At 39.4% G+C, this 22121-nt stretch overlaps 1 protein-coding gene across 4 annotated transcripts; it reads right to left on the bottom strand.

Annotated features, from left to right (window-relative positions):
• Window positions 1-435: 435 nt before the first annotated feature.
• LOC134517885 (disintegrin and metalloproteinase domain-containing protein 9-like) lies at window positions 436-20884 on the bottom strand. Of its 4 annotated transcripts, XM_063339874.1 has the most exons (22): window positions 20691-20884; window positions 17845-17942; window positions 16589-16665; window positions 15866-15944; window positions 14832-14908; window positions 12963-13182; window positions 12386-12451; window positions 12232-12303; window positions 11410-11582; window positions 10830-10914; window positions 9668-9789; window positions 8606-8777; window positions 7558-7647; window positions 6847-7042; window positions 6622-6727; window positions 6219-6393; window positions 5724-5804; window positions 4991-5096; window positions 3826-3958; window positions 3326-3389; window positions 2779-2831; window positions 436-2451 (listed from the first exon to the last, which is right to left on the bottom strand). In XM_063339874.1, the coding sequence occupies exons 1-22, from the start codon at window positions 20758-20760 to the stop codon at window positions 2373-2375; spliced, it is 2394 nt and encodes a 797-aa protein (XP_063195944.1). In that variant the 5' UTR covers window positions 20761-20884; the 3' UTR covers window positions 436-2372. The 4 variants fall into 4 exon arrangements, with proteins under 4 accessions (XP_063195944.1, XP_063195946.1, XP_063195945.1 ...); XM_063339876.1 differs by lacking the exons at window positions 17845-17942; window positions 20691-20884 and adding an exon at window positions 13582-13738 and having other exon boundaries at window positions 15866-15978; window positions 16589-17240; XM_063339875.1 differs by lacking the exons at window positions 17845-17942; window positions 20691-20884 and having other exon boundaries at window positions 15866-15978; window positions 16589-17240.
• Window positions 20885-22121: the final 1237 nt, after the last annotated feature.

Consider the following 22121-nt stretch of genomic DNA (forward strand, 5'->3'; position numbering starts at 1 on the left):
CACCAAAAGGGTTATCGAGCATTGGAACAAGCAGCACAGGAATTGCCATCCATGAATGTATTTAAAAGCCGGGTAGACGTGGTGCTGAGGGACGTGGTTTAGTGGTGGTTTTGTCAGTGTTAGTTGATGGTTGGACTCGATGATCTGAAAGGTCCCTTCCAACCTGGGCAATTCTATGGCTCTATGAACCCGGCTGAATGATCACGGGTGTGCCCAGCCACGGATTTTGTTTCCATCATAAAATCAGGATACTGCCAAGCATGCTGACCCTGATGATTTACATTAAATTGTATTATTGTAATGTGCTTGTTAATAAGGTCTAAATTATAGGAATAATTAATTCATAATAACAATTTAGGATTCTAAGGAATTGAGAAAGACGACACTTCTTCAGAAGACACTCCTTGCCAGTGCAGATCTTTGCCTGCAATGTATTTTGGGTTCTTTGGTCCCGCTCTTTGGTGAAATGACCATTTAAGGGATTAGAAATATTTTCTTGGCAAGGCGATTCCATAATTTATTCACTCCTTTTGCTCGTTTGTATTCCCAGAGTTTAGGTGTGGACACAGTCAGCGTGTGATTCATCCTCCCACATACAGACAGATTAGGATCCACAGCTTTGCTCCTGCCAGTGGGTTTCTTTCTGCGTAGCAGCTGCTTTTCCATTTGTTCCCATTTTGACAAACTACGTAACTTCATATATTTTCTTTTAAACCGGTACTGCTTTGTAACTGTCACCTTTAGAATGACAAAAGTTAGCTGTTGCTCTTGTAGTGGAATCAGTTTCCAGCAAAAATCTCAAGGTGGAATAACCAGCAAAACATTAAACCACTTAAGTTACATAATGTATGTTGTGATATACCACATTTTCTATAACAACAGACATGGCCTGTTTCTTTCATACTCGGATACATTCTCTGCAGCGGCCAAGTGCAGAGTCATGCACCTGGGTCTGGGCAATCCCAAGCACAAATCCAGGCTGGGCAGAGAGTGTATTGAGGGCAGTCCTGAGGAGAAGCACTTGGGGGTGTTGGTTGATGAGAAGCTCAACGTGAGCCGACAACGGTGCTCACAGCCCAGAAGGCCAACCACATCCTGGGCTGCACCAAAGGCAGCGTGGCCAGCAGGGCAAGGGGAGGATTCTGCCCCTCTGCTCCGCTCTGGGGACACCCCCCTGCGGTGCTGCCTCCAGCTCTGGGGGCACCAACATCAGGACACAGACCTGTTGGAGCCAGAGGAGGGCCACAAAGATGATGAGAGGGCTGGAGCCCCTCTGCTGTGAGGACAGGCTGAGAGAGTTGGGGTTGTTCAGCCTGGAGAAGAGAAGGCTCTGGGCAGACCTTAGAGCAGCCTTCCAGTATCTGAAGGGGGCCTACAAGAAAGCTGGAGAGGGGATTTTTACAAGGGCATGTAGTGATAGGACAAGGGGTAGTGGCTTCAAAGTGGAAGAGGGGAGATTTAGATTGGATATTCAGGAAGAAATTCTTTCCTGTGAGGGTGGTGAGCCCCTGGCCCAGGTTGCCCAGAGAAGCTGTGGCTGCCCCATCCCTGGAGGGGTTCAAGGCCAGGCTGGACGGGGCTTGGAGCAGCCTGGTCTGGTGGGAGGTGTCTCCGCCCGGGGCAGGGGGGTGGAACTGGGTGATCTTTAAGGTCCCTTCCAACCCAAACCATTCAGTGATTCTGTGATTATTTCCATTGCTAGTTTCCCTGTATGAGGTTACTTTTATAAACTACCTGAGCAGGAAGGTAATGCAGCCAGTAGGTAATGAGAGGTGGGATCAAGGTCCCAGCATTGACAGTGTTGCACTGAAGAGAAGGCGCAGAGCGAGGCACAGGGACTGCCCGCGAGCCTGGCGTGTGGGCTACGGCTGCTCTCAGCGGGCACCGGAGGGTCCCTGGCAGTGCACCACCAAGGAGATGGTCCGGGAGGTAGGCTGCAGACTGCCCAAGAGGTTGGTCTGCGGTCTCATTTTCGGAGCCATGTGTGGCTAGAGGTGAATAAATTATGTCTGTAAATAACTGAATTCACTTCTCTTTGGCCTGCGAGCAAGGCTGCACTTCGGAAGAGTCCTGTTCTCTGATGTTGTTATAGGTTTAATCTAACAAGAGTTAAACTTCAGGCTTCTGATTTAAAAAAAAAAAAAACCAAGAGGTGAGGTAGAAGAGGCACAAATACAGCCAGCAGCAATTAGCAGAATAATGGGACGTTACAAAATCTGTGTTCAGTGCCTCTTAGCATAAAGTCTTTTCTGGAGGTATGTCCTTTCAGAAGGCATTTTGGCTGCACAAGGAGAGGACTGGAGGATCGCAATCTGTAATTTTTTTCAGACCAATTACTTGTGGGAATTGGGTGAGGGTTCCCAGGAGGCTTTTCAGACAGCTGGTCTAGGGGGCACTGCGGGCCGTTGAGGTCCTGAAGGAACTGCAGGAGACTGGGTTTGTACTGGCGGCCTGAAGTGTGGAAAACACATGAAGTATTTCATGAGTCGAGACAATGGGTTCTTTACCATTTTTAAACAATTGCTAGCATTTATACATATATTTAACTCTCTGCCCCTCCCTCGCCCTCATAGCATGTACATGTCCCGTTATGCTGTTTTCTATACAAGCACTAAAACAGCATTTCTCCTTCAAGCATTTAATCTTATTTTATCTCGTATGATGCTGCATGAAAAATGCTCCTAAGCAGAACATGAGGCATTAGGAACTTCACTTACAATGACACAGCAATGGAAATGTAGCAAACATGAAGTAAAGAAGTTTTTAAATACTACAAACCTTGGACTGGGGAAATGCGATATGGTAAAAAAATCAGGACTTGACGTGGCAGGCTGGAAAAGATGTCGCAGAAAATTGAGTTAACAGAAAACTCAGATTTCAAAGTGTGGCTGATTATCCAGTATTAAGCTAGTGGCATTTTAGAACTAATTTTCATTTCCTGTGACATTCTTCGTATTCTATTGCAACATTTTGTTTTGATAATTTTTATTTTGTTTTATCAGCGCTAGATCCAGAGCCGGGCTAAGCAACTTCTCTGGTATTTGGCCGCAGAATTCAGAGCAATTTTCGGATGCTCTGCTAAGTAGCAGCCTGTTCCATCCCATACGACTCACAGCCTGTGTCAACAGGGCAGGCAACGAGGCTCCTACTTTCCCAAAGAGAAATCCCGTCTAACACATTATAAATTGTTATAAATACTTGGAAATTTCAGATGGTTTCAATGTATGAAAAAGCTCCAAAGTCATCAGTAACTGTATTAAAAGAAAAGGCACTGTATAGTTTGGATTACTCAACGTGAAATAATGCAAGTATGGATCTATCTTACCTGATTATTTCTTGTGTTATGACTCGCAGTGTTATTTTGCTTTGGTTGCTGCACATTGTTATCCCTGAAATAAAAAGCGTGTCATCAGGCAAACGCCCATGGTTTATCTACCTTCAGGGATGTGGTTTTTTCCAAGGGACGAGGCCACAGTTCAGAGGTCTGGATTCTGTTTCTGCCTCCACCCCTTTCTGGCCTGGGCAAATAATTTCAATGTGCGATGCCCCTGCGTCCATGCAATACAATTATCAATAACAATTAGGAACGTGCAGTGTATTTGGGGGAAAAAATGCTTGAGAACTGACAACTGGAGCATCTGGATTAAACTACCTAATAGCAGGGTACGGGCTACTAAACACCTACCACTGCTATTAGCAGGGAAGTCATTTTTCTTCTAGGAAATATGGAATTCTTTGTATAGATAAAGCATCTAACTGGCTTGCTAAATTAATCTGGAGCATGCTCTCAAGTGTTGAAATATGCATTTGTAGTAAGTGAAATACCTGTGTTGTCTTCTACTTTTCCTGCAAAATTTTCTTTTTATTGCATCACGCTTAATTACTGCTAATACAGTAACGATTACTATTGGCAACACAAGGAAGAAAAAAATAAGCAGACCATCCCGAAGTGATGTATCTAGAGAAAAAGAATTGAAGTCATGTCAGACAGTAATCTCGTTTAACCTCATATTAAAGCACTTTTTCTGTTTAAAACACCTTTCTGTTGTAAAAACTACAATTTCAAATTATTATAGATTAAAACTAGTAACTCCATTGAAATTTATAAAATGCTGTGATCAGAAAAGTAGGATTTGGGCTTACGTTATCCAAAGTTCTTTCTGCCTTACCCACCCCTTGTTGTATTATATACAAACTTGGTCCTTGTCCATGTATTTTTTCAAGAATTCTAAAGCAGACAAATTAATTTTGTATTTGCTTACCCACAATTGCTCTGCACATCTTCTTTGCCTTCCTAAACTATTAATAAATACAAAACATTTTTTTCCCTTTCCCAAAATATGAATTGAGTAAAATGCGATAAAATATGAATTGGGTTTTTTGCCTCAAAAAGCTATGGAGGATGAACTTTGCTTGTAAACAAAGAGGGAAGATATTTTTCATGGTCTTTTAGTGTGAAGGGCAGCAAAATCTACTCCATTCTCCCTTTGCAGAATTTCTTGGCCCTTACACGAGCCAACTGCTGCTTGCTGCATGCGCCTCCTTAACCCCTCTCATTTCTGTGAGACCCTTTCCTTATATAAAGGAAATATATTCTATATATTCCTTATATAAAGGCTGCTGGTTTAATTCTCAAGCTGTAGTCTTCCTCTGTGATGCCCATTTTATCAGAACTCTGTTTTAAATCCCTAAGTAAATATCTATTTCAAAATGTAACAGTAATTTATGTATTGCTTTTAATTTCAGTAATTCAATGTATTGCTTTTTATCTCAGACAAAACAGAGGCCAAATTCTCCCTTGGACCAACTTCCTTGCTGTCTGCAAACTTACACATCAGATAATAATGTTTGTTCTTCAAGTCAGTCCATGATTAAGTGTCCCATGCAGTGGAAAAAAACCAGTTGAAGAGAGACTGAAAAAACCCCTGTTATTAGTAGATTATTTTATCAGACATGGGAGGCAAAAAGATGGCCAGTTTCACTGTCCTACCTATGTGAGCTGGGCCACTGTCCACGCTGCCGCCGTAGCCCGACTGGTTACAGAATGGTGGCGCCCAGCCAGAATCGCAGTGGCAGTTCCCGTTGTTGTTACACACCTACAGTCGATACAACAGGGATTAGTCAAACGAACAACGCCTTTCTGGACGCGGCCACTTCAACCTCCGGTATGTATTTGGATTACCCATTAAGCATTGCACATGGAAACAAGAAGTACTGCATATTATCGCATAGAAATACATGAAGTATTAATCAGGAATAAGCTTTTCCCCTCCATAACATCCCCAAAACACTGAGTGCTACTGACACCAGAAGTTCATCCTCTATAGAAGTTAGCCTTTGCTTTGTTATTTCCCTGCAATAGATTGCAATCCAAAGAACGTCTCAGTTTTACAACCTTTGGACTCCATTTTGATTTTTCGTAGAGAAAGATATAAATCAGGAATCACTAGACTGGCCTCCTTAGAGAAATATTTTCCTTTTGCAACTCGACAGCCCAGTACTATTAGAAAATTCCCTAGGGAAATTCAGAAGAAATGGCTTTCAATGTTAGTGCTAAGAGGTTTACAGTATACCGATAGCATGAATTACAGATAAAAAAGTTGACAACTTTTAATAGAGATCAGAAAAAAACAAAGCCATCTGGCTGGTTATTGCTTTTAGGCAGGGATTTTGCACCTGCCTCTGTCTTTGAGAAGCAGGGCATGAAGACACCATCTACTCACCCCGTTATCGTTACACTTCTGCTTTACATCACAGCTGTAGCCCAGATGACTTGCATCAATACATTCAAAATTGACACAGGCCTGGAAAGAGTCATTAGTGTCTTTCAAACACAAAAACTCTTAAAAAAATCCCATCCTTTTATAAATATACTCTATAAATGTATATGTTTACAAGCCTACAGTTTTTACTTAAGTGTCAAGAAAAAGGGCTGATAGAACATTCAGTACGTCACAATTTTATAGCTGTATTTGTCTCAGATTTTCTTAAAGTCTGTGGATGCATTTTGATGGAGTAATTTGGATTACTGATAATGTAGTTCATTGATTTGTAGCATCCCAGTTTTTGAAGAGCTGATTGTTTCTGTGTGTGTCTCAAAAAGCAGATTTTTTAGTATATTATGGCATAAAAATGAGAGCACTATGTAATGCTTTTGAAAGGTATGAACTTTTCAGTTGGTGGAATATATTCTGTAATGTTGCTGTGATTCATCTTACCTTCTTTTCTCCACAGGCTGTTCCATCATGAACTTGAGCGGGATCAGGGACATCTGATCCTAAGTCAAAGTCAGAAGACCAGCATAAAACCCCAGATGCATTATGGACAACACTCCAAGCAGGAAGATTTTGGAGACTAACAGATGTGCACTGGAGCTTGCCGCACAGACTGTGCCTGTATTGAACAAATGACACTCACAGACAAGGTGAACAGAAAAAAACCCAGGATCGGTGCAAATACACCATCCAGCCAAACTTTTTAGCTTGCATTTCAAGGAAATATTCTTTTAAATCTCGTGCTCTGAGAGTTTGTAACAGAATATATTTTTTACATTGAAGATTTTAGGTTTCTATTTTTTACAACGAAGGTTTTAGGGTTAGCTTTTATTTGCTGATGACTTACTGAACAGGACATTTCTTGTACACTCCGCCTCTCATCCCACAGTTTCCAAACCTATCTCCTTTAATATTTGCTTTTTCAAAGCACACATCAGGTGCTTTTCGTGCCCCTGTATGAAAAACAGTGAATCTTAGTAAGCCACTACAGTGATTTAAGAATATGAGAAAGAAAATTCTGAAATGTCTATTAGGAGACTACAAGTCTTTTAACATTAAATTATAAACATACCTTTTCCATATATAGATTCGCATTGTGAATCAAAACTCTGGCATACTCCATAGTAGCAATATGCCTTCATGTTGTCGCAAGGGTAACCATTCATGATGTAAACGTCGTCTGGACAGTAGGCGTTGCTTCCATTGCAGTATTCGGGTAGGTCACAGAAATCCATTTTCGGTCTGCACTCTGCTCCCGCCACTTTAAACTAGAACCAGAGAGTTCAGAGAACAGTGGCAGTTGCAACATGAAACAATGACAACTGGGAACCTTTTGTGACTTTAAAGAAGACAAAATAGTTTCTCAGATCAGTATCTAAGGAATATCCGCAACTTCCCTCAGTTTCATATGGTGTAGGCGGAAAGTTTATGAGCTGAGCCTGCACAGCACTTGGGTAGATCGTACAAATGCGTACACAAGCACAAATTAAAAAGCAGCCAAGTGGGATAGCCTTTGGGGAAGCCTGGTGTTGCATAATGGAGATCACGACTACTGCATCCCCTGATTGCTCCGGCCTCCTACGAGGGGTGACGCAGGGATGACATTGCATTTCTGAGCTGCTGGCCAAGAGTTGTTAGACACAAATTCTCTGCTTACATGCTCTCTACTGGTGAATGTAATTTGATAATCTGAAAGCATGTCAAGAGTACTATGATAGCTCTTTTCAAACATTAAGAAATACTAGTAAATCGTATCAATTTAGCTTAATAAAGCACAGCCTACCTTGCAATTTTTGCAGCACAGTCCTTGAGCGCATTGCGATCCAGGCGTGAGTTTGCAGGTTGCAGCATCACAGCAAGGGTTAGTACATTCCTGAAGAGCAGCCGTGGACAAGGGGACACAACGCTTTTACTTTGGTATATAGCTAGGAAAGTACATCATCAAACCAAGCGCACGGACAAACCAAACTTGAAATACACCGTCTGTCTGGCGTGTTCTGAGGTTGAGAGCCTTCTGCTCTCACAGAAACCAGCGTACAGCTTGACTGTATTTTTTTACCAGAAGTCATCAGAAAGACATCTGGTTTGATGTGTTGTGGCACAGGGGTATAGGCTAGGTTTACGCTTTAAATGGACACTAAAAGAAGCAGAACACTTTGTTTTTTAAATAACACTTCTTATCACCCCTCCCCTCATCTTATTTTTCCACTACACTAGCAGCTGATGTAGAGAGATGTTGGTACCTTTTCATGACTTAGGAGGCGGCCTGTGATGATGGAACCTGGGTTTGCTGACAGCCTTTCGATTTATTGGTGGTTTTTTTGAGACACCTTTATTTTCTAAGAAATGAGTCAATATAGCCCATTATTTGAGGGACATTTTGACACTGCAAATACGACCAACAAAAGTAACTTTGTTGTGGGTGAAGTTATAGTTAGGAAACCTGCAAGTGCTCTATAGATGAGTAGTCTCTTTTATGTAAGAGAAATATCCATTTTGCTAAAACCAGCACAAAAAACACTGGTGTTTCCACATACTCTGCACTGAAATGCTCTTCTTTCTTAGGCATTGGCTCAAAGTTTTGTGAAGCCCAGTAGCCCTTAACTGAGTTCACATCAAAATCAAAGTTATGATTTTAGGCTTTTTCTAAAATTGATCTTCATATTGCTTGCAAAAATGTAAAATTACAAGGAAAACTCCTCAATTATTAATGCAAATCAGGTATACAAAAAGGCCAGTGCCATACAACAAGTATAGGACGATATGATATGATATGATATATGGTATGATACGATACAACAACAAGTATCCAGTTGAATTTAATTCATTACCTGCGGTTTGCCACAGTCACATTCTTCATTGTTATCGACCACATTATTACCGCAGACAGGTTCCTTGTAAACGTTACTTGTCTGGGGGGGATTTCTAAGGCAGCTTCCACCTCCATTTAGAATAAGGTTCTCAAAATCATCAGCACTGCAGGTGCTGAAATTCCTGGATCCACTGGAAAGCATAATATTATTTTTTTATTACAAATACTTTGCTTACAGAAAAAACACAACTCATGCCCTTAAAATATTGTCAATCTATAATAAAGACTGTGTTTCATAGCATTAGGAGATCATGAAATACTTAATTTTTACTTTATTTTGCATTGGAGTACAGTATTAGAAGTGAAAAATACCATATATAACAAAAATGCAAGCACTTTCAGAAGGAAAAGAGATCATCAGATTATCCATTCTGGCGTCCTATATAAAACAGGCCTTAGAAACTCCTTGTCTGTACTGGGTCTAAAAATGCTTGTTTAAAAAATAATTTCCAAAAAGACATTTGCCTTATCTTGGACTCCCGAAGAACTCAGGAACGCAGCTTCTTATAGTAGTTTCATCCAGTCTTTAACTGCCCTGATTTATTAATACAAATGTGGATAAATAAAATAATATGATCTTTTTCTTGTAAGGGGAAGCCAAAGAACAAATTATCTGAAAGAAATCTAGACTGATAGTTTTTGTTTAAATTAACTGTTAAGAGAATCTGTGTGAAGGACGGCATGTTTGCACAAACCCAGTGAATATATGTAAAGCATTCTCAGGGTGGTAAAACAAAAAAAAGCAACATTCTCTCATTAAAAAATAACAATTAAGAAAATCCAAAAAAGTTTTTAGGGATGCCACAAATAAAGAATGACGGGATCAGAAAACAGGTAGTATTTCAAATAAATTAAAATGACGTCAGGACCTAAGTCAGTGAATTCACCTCTGTGATTAAGTTTTTCAAACAACTCCCCATTCACAAAAGTTCTTCAAGATTCATGGGAGTTTCACAGCCTATAAGGCATAGTCATTGCAGGTAAACAACAATTATTAAAATAAAAGAACTGGAAATCTTACTTATCTGTGCTGTGCATAATATAGGATGCAGGACACCTTTTATCGTCATGTTTCATTCCGAGATTATGCCCCAGTTCGTGTGCAACTACTGTAGCGTGACGTAACACATTGTTATGATTCAACTAATAAAAAGAATCAGTGTTAAAAAAATATAAAACTAAAGACATTACTAAGTTTCTACGTACTAATTTATTCAAGCCACAAGTCTCTCAGAGGCTACGAAGACAGAATACTAAATTGTATTGACAAGTGAAAGCCGCAAGAACAGACAATTTGTCACGGTTTTTCCAGTAAGGCCAGATTCGGCCACTCTTTCTGTTCCGTCCACTAGCATCACATTCTGCATAATAACACAGTTCATCAGTCATGACACTGATTTCAATGGAGTCTTCAAAGACAAAAAGACTTAAAGAAAAGAATCTGCCTCTTAAGATTGTCCATGATGTTGTGGCACCCAGCCTGTAAGGACAGGAACGTCTGGAGATACTGGTGCTGCCCCAAGGGTGAAGGAGAAAAAACGAGTTTCTGGCTAATTTTGCCAAATTTAAAATTCTTGCCCATTTACAGCCTCATTGTGGAGAATTCCAGACACTTTCGAATAGAGTGCATTATGTTCACTGTCCATCCATGTAAACAATCAAAAAATACACACTATTTTGTAGCTGCATTCCCATCCCAAAACCACTGTGAGTATGAACCTTAACGGTACAAGAATGGGCTTTTCTTATACAACCTTGAACTAGCTGAATTACTAAAAGGGGATAAAAAATTATTTCAGGACTAAATCAGCCAAACGGACTGGAACAAGATGAAGAGAGAAATTGGAAAAAAAGCCTTTTTAAAATTTATTTTTAATATAGGTATAAAAAAGTGCGCAAGTCTTTACATCAGAAATCCCATGGAAAACAGTACGACTCCAAGACCTGAGTGACTCGAGCAAACAGGTCAACAAATTGCACATTATTTATTTCGGATGTTCTGGAAGGTACCTCTGTGGAAGCAATGTCTGGCAATAGGAGTAGCTACAACTCTGTAATGGGTTGTGTAAATGCACAGGGGAAAGCTTCCAATGGTTCAGGTACCTCTTGGCCTCACTAGCAGCATATCTACGATAGTTTAGCAGCTCCTAAAGTGCTAGTTTCTTCCACCATTATGTACTTACAGTGCTGATTGATCCTCCCTGGACTTGTGAGCAGACGGTACCTACAAAAGCCATTCCGATGGATCCACCATAAGAGCTTCTCCCTCTGCAACAAAAGCAGTTTGAAGGTGGTGGTGAAAGAGGGGCTGAAAGTTCATGATTTCTACTAAAAGACACTGATGAGTCTGAAACAAATACTCCAAGACAAGAGTTGGTCTCTTGAAGTGAAGAAGAAATTTATCGTCCTGTCAGGGTTTCACTGTAATAAATAATGAAATCTGAATAAAAGAGCTTGAAAATAATGTCCAATCACCTAAATCTGCTATGTCAGTGCTTCTGAGTTCACGGAATCACAGACTGGTTGAGGCTGGAAGGGACCTCTGGAGGTCATCTGGACCAACCCCCCTACTCAAGCAGAGCCACCTGGAGTTGATGATCTATAAAGAACTCAGTACGCTTTCTTGACATTTTTCCAAGTTAAAACATTTTGGAAATTGAGTGAATTTTACTCTAGTTATATATTCATTCATACACAAACCCCAAATCATATGCATTAACAACGCTGTGGTATGGCGAGTTTTTCCACTGAACGAACGCTTACATTATGAGATGGCTAACATCATTGCGGGATCGTTTAAGAAGATTTTTCTGTCTCCAAGAAACAAATCTACCCAGTACATCTCCAGCTGAACCATCCATTACAGATATGCGGTTTGTATCCGTCCAGATTTCTAATCCAACTAAAACAATCTGGATGTTTAATGCTCTATACATCTGAAAAAAAATATAATGATAATTACTGTCCATCGGTCTGTTTCAACTGAATTATGAAAGATTACATCACTACTACTGTAAACATTAAGCTGAATATAACTTTAGTTTCTTTGAATAATTAACAGTTTGATGTGAGGAAAGAATACATGACTGAAGGCACTCTACTTCATGAAGGTACCTAAACCTATCTTTCAGTTGGAGAAGTTGGAAAGACCACGTTCATTCATTTCCTTAGCTAATTGTCTTGAGGAGAAATTGAGAACAGATGATCAGAGAGCTTATGGAATTGTTCACAGCGCTGACAGTTTGCTTAATAAAAAAGAACTACATACATCCAGGAAATACTCCTCCTGGAAATGTAAAACCTACTGGATACCTCACGTTCCTGGAGCAGCCAAAATCTGGGAGCACAGAGTAGTGCTTTAAAAACATCTTGCATCTCTCCCTCTGTCTACACCTCTATAAGACTTGTGCATAGATTCATGAGGTGCCTTAAATGTGTTACAGATTGCTGTATAACTTCCAAATATACTTTGAAAACATAATTATTCAGATTTACTGCATTCGCTGTTCTTTTGAAAACTACGATAAAACAGAAAACTACGATAAAATAGAAAACTACTGAATCTCAGCAACTTGTCTGACCTACCCCATCAACGTAATTTATCAGCTCAACTGTTTCCTTTTGCACCGCAGCAGGATCAGATTCCTTCATCAAAAACTGTAAAATATCATATGAAAATATCAGAGAAAAGATTGTAATGGTTTAATAAAATGTATGTAGCATTGGATGCAATCATTACCCTGTTGTTATCCACAACCACAAATAATTCCACATAGCTTTTCTGTGGCAGGACAGCTCGCTTCTTCTGCAAATCAGAGAACACAGTAAGTTAATATAATGACTAATGAGTTCAAGGTTTCTTAAATTATCTTTCTTATGATTTTCATTTCATGGATTTATAAAGCAATTAAGTATTTTTTAATGTGGCCTATCAATTTGCCTTAGATTTCCAGATAAATACCTGTATGTCAGTAATTCACTTCTGCTCAGGCTCTGGGATGCATGAGCTGAATGGCAGCTTCATGCCTTTCACATCATACCCACAACTGTCTTGGGCAGAGCTCTGCTCTTCCACTAAAGGATTGCTTCAAGCTATGTTAAATTCCCATTGTGCTGTTCCTCTGTTTCAGGGTTTCCTTAGCTGTAATCTCACCAGTTCGGGGGCCATGAAAAATGAAGGCAACAAGGAAGTGACTTGCCAGGCCAAACCCACCTGGAATGATACCGTGCCAAAGCAGCAGCTCTGGAGACCCTTAGCTGCTGGAACAGGCTGACGAGAAGGCTTGGACTCAAGAGAGAAACAGAAAGGTATTTACCCTCAAAAGCTTTTCCCTGCTAGAGGTACTGTTTGATAAAAACTCATATTTCACAGACTGCTTCACAAACATCTTCTCGTGATGAAGGCTGCCATTCAGCACACCACAACGGAAGGGGATACCCTGCATATCTTCTAACTGGTAAAACACGTGTTCAAATGTCCTGGATGAGTTGAGCGGCTCCATTCCATACCATTTGCCACCAATGTAGAGAATTCCTCTAATAATCATAAAAGAATGAAAAATTATTCCACAGTTTTTTCCTCGTGATTGTGACTAGATGAGTGAATGACAGCTGGATACGTAAAAACTAGAACACTTCATACCACTGCCATTATCTTAATATAGGGGGTAAGTTCAAATGCCCAACAGGATCTCAAAAGACAAAATAGAACTTTAATTTAAAGTAGTCAATCACACACAAGTGTGGGCTCCTTGAATCAGTTATCGGGAAAGCCAAATTGTTACAAAATGGGTCTGGACTGTGGGTAGAGCTGATGCAAAGGGTCACTTTTAGTCCTTATCTCTAGTCTCAGTCCTTGCCCCATGCAGCTAAAGTAATCTAGCATTTTAGAAAAAGATATCTTCTAAGACAGAAAGAGAGGCTAAAAGCAATCACCTGGGTGTTTACGAGGGCAACGGCAGTATTGCACTGCTGAGTGCAGCTAACTGTAAAGATTTTGCATTTGTCCATGGCTCAGAAACAGCTGCTACATGCCCATTTGCTGTCCCAGAATCTTTCAGAAGCTGTTATCTTGTTCTCCAGAATCTCAAAACTATATTTAGAACAAGAATTGTCTAGTTAATATCTTGTGAAAGAAGATCCTCAAAAATGTGAGTACAAGGTAGCCAAAGGGTTTGAGTCCGGGTAAGTTTGCGGAACAACCAAAATGAAATATCTGTTGTGCTTAGTGCGATCCAGCGTTACCTGAAATACCAGTATGTTGACCATTTTATTCTTCACTTAAAGGAATGCCAGGAAATGTCATTATTTATTGTGAGTTGCATCTCACCATAGAATCATAGAATGGTTTGGGTTAGAAGGGGCCTTAAAGATCATCTAGTTCCAACCCCCTGCCATGATACTATACATGAAAGCTATGCGGGTGAACTTCATCCTATTTGCCTCTCCCTGCTTGTGAAAAAAAACATCAAACTGAACAAGGCTACTACAACCGACAAGTATATCCAAAGTCCAGCTGAAGAGCCAAGCTCAGTGAACACAGGGGAGCACGGACACGCTCTGAGCACATTCTGAATATCTGCACAATTTGCTGTGCATGCCATCTCATTTTGACAACTCACATGCACTGATTCTGCGGGGAGAACACCACCTTCTTTTATGCATTAATCTGGCCCTCTTATGTTTCTCAAATAAATGTAATTTTCTTGTATTTGAAATACAAAAAAAAAAAACCTTTTCAAATTTGGTCAAAACTTTTTTCCACAGAAATGTTTTTTCTTTTGAAACGTGCCCATCCGTAAGACAGAATTGTTCACAGGAATGTGTGAAGTTCAGCAAAAGCTTAATCAGATCGTGTGTTTCTTCTACAGAGGCACCTCTGGTCAAGAAATTCGCGTCTAGTTACAGAGGCCTCAGTTCATGCCCATGTTCTGCCTATATTTGATTATGCTGTCTCTCATGTTGTCTTTTTCTGTAAAGGAATTTTGGGAAAAGGGAAAAAAGTGGTAGTTGAGGGAAGATATAAAACCTCTAATGAGTTTCAGCTTCATCAAAAGGCGAAATATAAAAAAATAACCCACAAGATAGGATGGTGTTTTCTCCCCAGCTGTATGATGAATAGCCACTGGATTTTTTACTGTTTTACTTTGGTACCGCACAATGAAGTAAAGAGCAAGAGGTAATACCTAAGGCCATCGCACGTGCTAAGAGCAAGCATCGAGTCAGCAATTCCTTCAACAGTGCCATAATAATAACAGTGCGTCTGAAATGCAACAAAACCACATAATTAATGACAAAATAAGATTGTTGCCTTCAAATGCAAACTTATTTTCTAACTAATCTTTTTATTTGCATGGCATTAAGGCTGCCTGTTACAAATGTATAGAGTTCCCTATGCTGAAAGGAATCCCAATCTTCTTGGAGTAGATTATTACTTGACATGAGTACTTACAAAAGCATTTGGTCTCTTGGTTCTAGAAAACAATGAGCTTTTTAGCTTAACCCATCATCATCTTGTAGCAAAATCTTGTAATCTACATTGCTCCTCCTGTTCCTAAACAGACTCCTCTCAAAGGCTGACGTGAGAAGATCTCCTATGCACAAAGCACCCAATTAAGTCTCACTGAGCTCACACGCGATTGAAAGTTGAAACTAAATTCAAAAGTATTTACAAGTCTTATTTGATACAGGACTTAAAAACTATAGAGCTTTGATGCTGCCACTGTACATTTAATTGCATAATATGCAAAGGTGACCTAATCAGGTGGCTCAAATTCAGCCTTGGCATAATCTCCTGGCATCTCCTTTTGCACCTTGGAAGACAGTGGTGCTGTATCACCATAAACAGCCCGCTCCCACAGCAGACATAGAACCTTATGTTTTGTGGTGGCAGTTAAACAGAAACGCTACAAATGTGAAAATTCACAAAAGCCTCTTTCCCAGCAAACGCTTTTTTCTGTAGATACTTTATGTGCATCACTTGCATTTTCTCCTCCACTGCCAAAAATGTAACCAATTTTCACTGTCCTATTGTAGAGATAAGACACTCAGAATTAATGGTTGTGCATTCACTTTTGCTTTGAAAACATATTTAGATGAATACACATCCTTGTCATCCTCAGTTCTATCAAATTGTTAGTATGGCTTCAATTTATAAAGCTTGGCTTCCCTGGTTTGAGGAAACTCTTATACAAAAGGGGAATTTTATTATGTACAATACCTTGTTTTTTGATTGTGTTGCCTCCAGTTTCCCATTTTCCCCATATGTATATAGCACAAAGTCTTCGCTAACAAGCTTTCTGGAAACAAAAATAAACTACTGCTCTTTTAAGTCTATAAAGCAAGAAAGAAGTGAAGAATCCTAGTAAGTGCTACATTCTGTTAGCAGCACGCTCATCCTAAATTATTATTAAAAACTACGGATAGGAAACAAAATACCTCAAAAATGAGATGCGATATTTGGAAAATAACTTATTTTGAAATATTTTAACTAAAATATCCATAGAGTAGGACGTAAGCAGTCTATCTTATATCAGGGCCTGGACTATTACAGGCTCAGGAATGAGGAACAACAGTAATAGACAAATTTCTTCAAGTATAACACAGCTAACAACCCTCCCCTACTTGCTACTAAAAAGCTAACATTGAGCTGAATTCTAATTTTCCATAAGGATTTTCTGAAATCTACTATCGAGTAGTGCTAATAAAATAAAAAAAAGTTTCTGCACAACTAGAAAAAATATTATTCCCTTCTATTTGCAAGCTACTACTGTAACAGACACTATTTAACAGAGTCATTTTGTAATTACTGCCATCTGCCATTTAAATGATTTCTTCTGAATTTTTGTCAGTATAAAAATACCTGTCTGTATTTTATAGTCTGCATGCTATATGCAACTAAATCCCAAGATGGAATGATTTCTTAGAACACTCTATCACATACTTATTTTTCTTCAGTTTTAGGAGGTATGTTCCGTTTCTGGTTTTAATTGAGTAAGAAAGGTTGTCATGTGAATGCTCCTGAAAACAGAGTAAAAGATATCACTTAATTAGATGATTTTGTACTTGGTTGTGCCAGTTTCATGTTTTCTTTGACAAGAGAAGTCCAACTACTATATACGTCTTAAATACCAGATTTACAAAACCACATTCCTAGCCCTTGTGCCTTTCAAACTCTCAGCGGCGCACACTATATCCCTTCCTATGGAAAGTTTAAATTCTACTAAGTAAAAATTTTCACGTAGAAGACAGAATGAAAAAGTACACAAAGTACACAAGAAATTCAATATGTCTGCCATTACAGATTTGTGGAGGGAATGTAGAAGATATAAAGCCTCCAGAGAAATGAAAACGTAAAATTTGTGGTATTAAAAGAACAAAAAAAGAAGCGTTAGTAAAGCTAAACCTCGACGAGCATGCTGTAGTTCTATAGGCTGAGGAAGAGATGGAGGCTAGTGGAGAGGAGGCAGATATTGCTTGGATGAAGGTGGCCAAACTCAGTTGCCCAAGAAGGGCACAGCCCATGTATGCCCAACTATCACATCATGTTTGTGACACTCCTTATGTAAATCATCGGCAGACGGATGAACAACTCACAGATTCTTCCTTCCTCAATCAGTTTGCACAAAGATGACTAATGCTATTTCAGTAACAGTTACTTCAGTAATTAACTCGGTTATCTGGAACAAAGCTAAGTTACCTCAGGACTGAAGAATTAAGGCTTGGATCTTTCTCTTTTAACTCATTCATTTAACCTGTGTGACTCTGTGGCACCATTTCTACAAAGTGAGCATCAGCCCTCTAGGTGCTACATGGTTGAAATCCTCTGGTTGTCCAAAGACCAGGTACAATGAGAAAAAGAACATATACAGCATGGACATTAGTTCAAGTTGGAGTTCAACATCAGATCTGACTTGGAGGAAATGGAAATCTTCTTCACGTTCCTTCCCACTTCTGTCTTACAAGGCTGTTAACAGGACTAGAAGTTTGAAAGGAGTTAACTTAGAGTGAAATCACAGACTTTTGTGGCAACAAATTTACTCAAAACTAGTTGAAAACACTTAGAATCTGAAGAGATAGTGTGGCGCACTTTTCATGACAGAAATAATCCATATATACCATACATTGTGTGTGTGTAATGTAGGACAGTATTGTGAAAAACAGCAACACCAGAAGAAAAAATCAGATAGAATAACAAACCTCATGAAAGAATGGGTGATGTTTCTCTCTGCCTGTCAGACTTCGAGGAATAATTATTTCTAACGTAGAAAGTCTGGATGTCTGTTCAGAAGATACACCTAAAAATAAAGTTTGAAATTTCTAAATAATCAGGATAAGTAAGACATTACGTTGGCATCTGCACAGTGGTGATTGCCGAAAGGTCGGTGATCCAGCCATAAATGGAAAGAGAATAATTTCAGACAGTACATGGCCCAACTGCCCACGCTCAGTTTGGTCTATTCTGTTTCTACCAGAGCTCTTGGATTATGCTAGGAAAAGTGACAGAAATCAACATTTTCATTAATGGCCAACTTACGTCTTAATTTCTGAGTGTTTAAACCACACATATGTGGCCTCATACATTTATTTTCAACATACAGATATATTTTTAACATGCAGAAATCCTGTTTTGACTGTATTCAAGGTTAATGACTACACAACCCCAAACACAACTGATATAAACTGCTAAAAACTGCAAATTCAGGGAAAAGTTTTCTTAAACAGGGTGTCCAAAACTGGCTGGCAATCTTGGCTTTAACTCTTGGTCTTACCTACTGACTTATAAACTGGGATAATAGCTCAATTTTTTCTCATTCCTTCAAATAGACAATATCAAACCAAATTAATTATTGATGAAAAAAAAAATCTCTCAACCAATATGACAATAACATAATAGAGAATCCCAAGAGCAAGAAAAAGATTTTTAAAAATCCCTTTCTGTATTCACTGCATACTTCGATAGCGATGAAGAAATAGTTTAGGAATGGTCAAACTGATTTAAAAAAAAAGTAACTTCAGATTAACACTCGGGTTTTCTGGAGCACAGAAAGAAAAACTATCAAATGATCTAAACACAATCTTAATTCTCGCATATTCTGGATTATTAACTTTGTGTATCATTTTTGAAACATTTTTTCTTTCATGACCTACACTTTTAACCTGATATACCAGAGAGCATCTATGCAGCTACATTCTCTGTCCACCCATCTGTCCTCTCACAGTAATTTTTGGAGTAGCTGGACAGTTAAAATCAACGGTGCAAGAGATGCTAACATCTCAAATAGGATTAAGTTCCTTCAAGCTTTGTGAAATCACCTCCTCAGTGCCAGGAAGGCTGTACAGACCTGTAAATCTACAGCAGGGCTCTCTAGGAGTGGCTGATGGATGCGTAGTTCAATTATTTGGAATGGTGGATCCCACTTTGGCAGGATGTTCCAGAACTTGCTAGATAGAGAATTGGAGAATATTGTATCTCCAGAAGAATAAATTCTGTCCCTTAATACACTGGGGAATGTTTTTTACTGGTTACAGAGCCATTTGCTGTGGTGTTGTCTGCTAGTACTGTTAGGTCCTGCACTTGCTCATCTTTTCCCTCTTGCTCGTGTCTCCACTTCCTTCTGTCCTTTCCTTGATTAAATCAACTCCCCCTTCAGCCCTCTCCTTCCTTTTAAATCCCTTTACTCCTCCTCCTTTACCAATTGCCCTGAATGCGGAATGCTTACAATTGTATCCTCTGGATATAATTCTGCCACCTGCTGCATGCGTAATCTTGGTTCACCGGCTGCCTCCTGCCATTGCCTAACGCTGCATTTTGTTTGCTCCAGCGACAGTCAGACCTTCGCAAAAGTTTTGTAGCCTTTTACAATATATCAGAATAATCTCCAGAATATAATGCTAATGTAGGACGCTAAAGATAAGAAGTCTGTTGAGTATCTGGTTGCAGGCAAACAGTTTTATGAAACCAAAAACAATCTCCAGTGATTTTTTTTTTAAATTGGCTGAACTTGAATTCAACTTCCTTTGTCTTGTCTGCCCATCAGTTTGGTTGCAGTATTCACTTGGGTCAACAGAGACACAATGCTTTTAAACAGGTTACAGAATCGACAATAACATGAGTTTTAACTATGAAAGTGGTTTCTTCCTTCTTAAATTGTTATTTCATAAGGAAACAAAGAGATTTATTCTCATTTATAGTAGTACAACGTCACCCTCAGCCTCCCACATTCCTGTGAAAGGAATTTGGAATGGGAAAGATGCCACGGAATCACCCATTCAAAGCGAGGAGGAGGATTCGTCAGTGTAATGATGATCTCTACCTATTAGATAACATCAGGATTTTTAAAAGCTAGGTGCAGGTAGCATTAAAGACTGCCATTGCAATCAAAATGTGGAAGTTGCTATTAGCAAGCAGGTCATCAAAGAATATCAGCACTCAGTATCTACTTCTGACTTTACTCTTAATTGCCAATAATTCTATTATCTAAATCACAAAATCCATTCTGTTTCATGAGCTAAGTGTTGAACTAACAGTGGAAATGCAGTTCTAAGAATTTAAATTTTGACACCTGAAAGCAGGAAACCATCTTTAATGCACGTCATAAAAATGTCACTTTCAAAGAAAAATTTCAGGTGTTACATCTAAATCTAAAATCTGAAGCCGAATCATAAATGGAAATGAGTTAATGAAGAACTAAAACAAAACTGCAGGAATTTCCCTCACGTTACTGAAGATTGATGAGAGTGACAGTAACTGCAGTTGTCACAAGCAGTGTCCTGTACAGAAGATGATGTATTTACATACCTGCTGCCTCCTGGAGAAAAAAAAGCTACAAAGACCTAAACTATAAAAAGCTTCAACCTGTAATCTTTTCCAGACGCTTTTTTTCTTGAACAAGATTTTCTCAATTAGCACGTCGGCTAATAGCCTAATATCTGGGGAGAGAGGTGACTCTGTTTGAAAGGTGTGCATCGTTACGATCAGGACCAGAGGGTACAAGAAGACTTGGAGAAACTTTCTGAATACGGAATAAAAACTGAAAGCTTACCTTTTATCCAAAAAGGCTTTCCAGTTAAAGTTAGTCCAAAAGTGAAGAAAAATAGGCTGTGTTTTAACATGACTAGATTTCTTGGAGAAACTGCTGCAGTATCTGAGCAGACACTGTGTACCTGGCTGTTAGCTGCACTATGCAGGAGAACTAGAAGAACGAGAACCGTCTGCCCCAAAGGAAAACAACAGAAAAAGCACTCCGATACTTCATCTCCGCTAAGGAAACGGGAAGTAAAATTTAATCCATTAGGCTTGCAAAAAAACTGGTTAGACAGCTTAACGCAAATAAAAAGCAGCACATTCTCAAATGCTGATTGGAGAAAGTGCACCAACCCGTGCCAGGGTCAAGCTGGTTTATTCTAAAGGACTTTGGTACCACAGTGAGATCATGTGAGATAAGAAACATAAAATATCGCTACCAACGCATACAATGTTTAGAATGTTTATGCTGGCGATTGTCAGCTCAGTAAAAAACTCCACTATAAACCAGTTTACCCTCCAAAATTTCAGCTTGTTCTTAGTTTTCCATTTTTTCACCATTACTTTAAAAACATCAAAAATGTGTATGAACACACGGAAATCCCCCCAACATGGATTTTACCCAGTCCCTTCTATGGTAAAGATAATTCTCCTCACCAAAAGTCCGTAATTTTGTGCAGCTCATCGCTCTTCCTGGATGAGAATAATTTCCCGAGGCATCATGCGACCACATTGTCACCAAAAGCAGAAAATAAAGGTTTCTAAAACTGGATGAATTTGCAATGCATTTCAGAAGCATCAAGCACATTTAGAAACTCAAAAAGGACACTGATACAACACATTTTTTATGCTAAAACATTTACATTAATTAATTTTAATTAATTCAGTAAGTAAAACAGAGAAAATCCATTTTTCCATTGCTACTAAATCACATAACGGCTTAAGTGAAAAAAAGCATTTGTAATATTAAAAAGTGCATTTGTAATATTATCTTGTACAGAGCCTTTTCAAGTCCATCTTCCTACTTTCACAGACCTAATTAATGTTCCTTAGCTGAGCACCAAGTAGAAGAACTCGATATCCGCGTTCCCTGGGTTTACGCCGGTGCCGCAGCATCAGGAGCAGCTTTCCCCGACTCCAGAAGCTGGGATCCTACTGAAAATTAAATGAACCCCATCTTTTATTTATAGTCTCTCACCTTCCTAAGTGGTACGCGATTAGCATGCAACTCTGGATTCTGGAGCGTGTCCAGAGAAGGGCAACGGAGCTGGCGAGGGGTCTGGAGCACAAGTCCTGTGAGGAGCGGCTGAGGGAGCTGGGGGTGTTCAGCCTGAAGAAAAGGGGGCTGAGGGGAGACCTTCTCGCTCTCTACAGCTCCCTGAAAGGAGGGGGCAGCCAGGGGGGGTCGGTCTCGTCTCCCAAGGAACAGGCAATGGGACAAGAGGAAATG

The sequence above is a fragment of the Chroicocephalus ridibundus genome, chromosome 6 (assembly GCF_963924245.1).
Source record: "Chroicocephalus ridibundus chromosome 6, bChrRid1.1, whole genome shotgun sequence".
Lineage (NCBI taxonomy): Eukaryota > Metazoa > Chordata > Aves > Charadriiformes > Laridae > Chroicocephalus > Chroicocephalus ridibundus.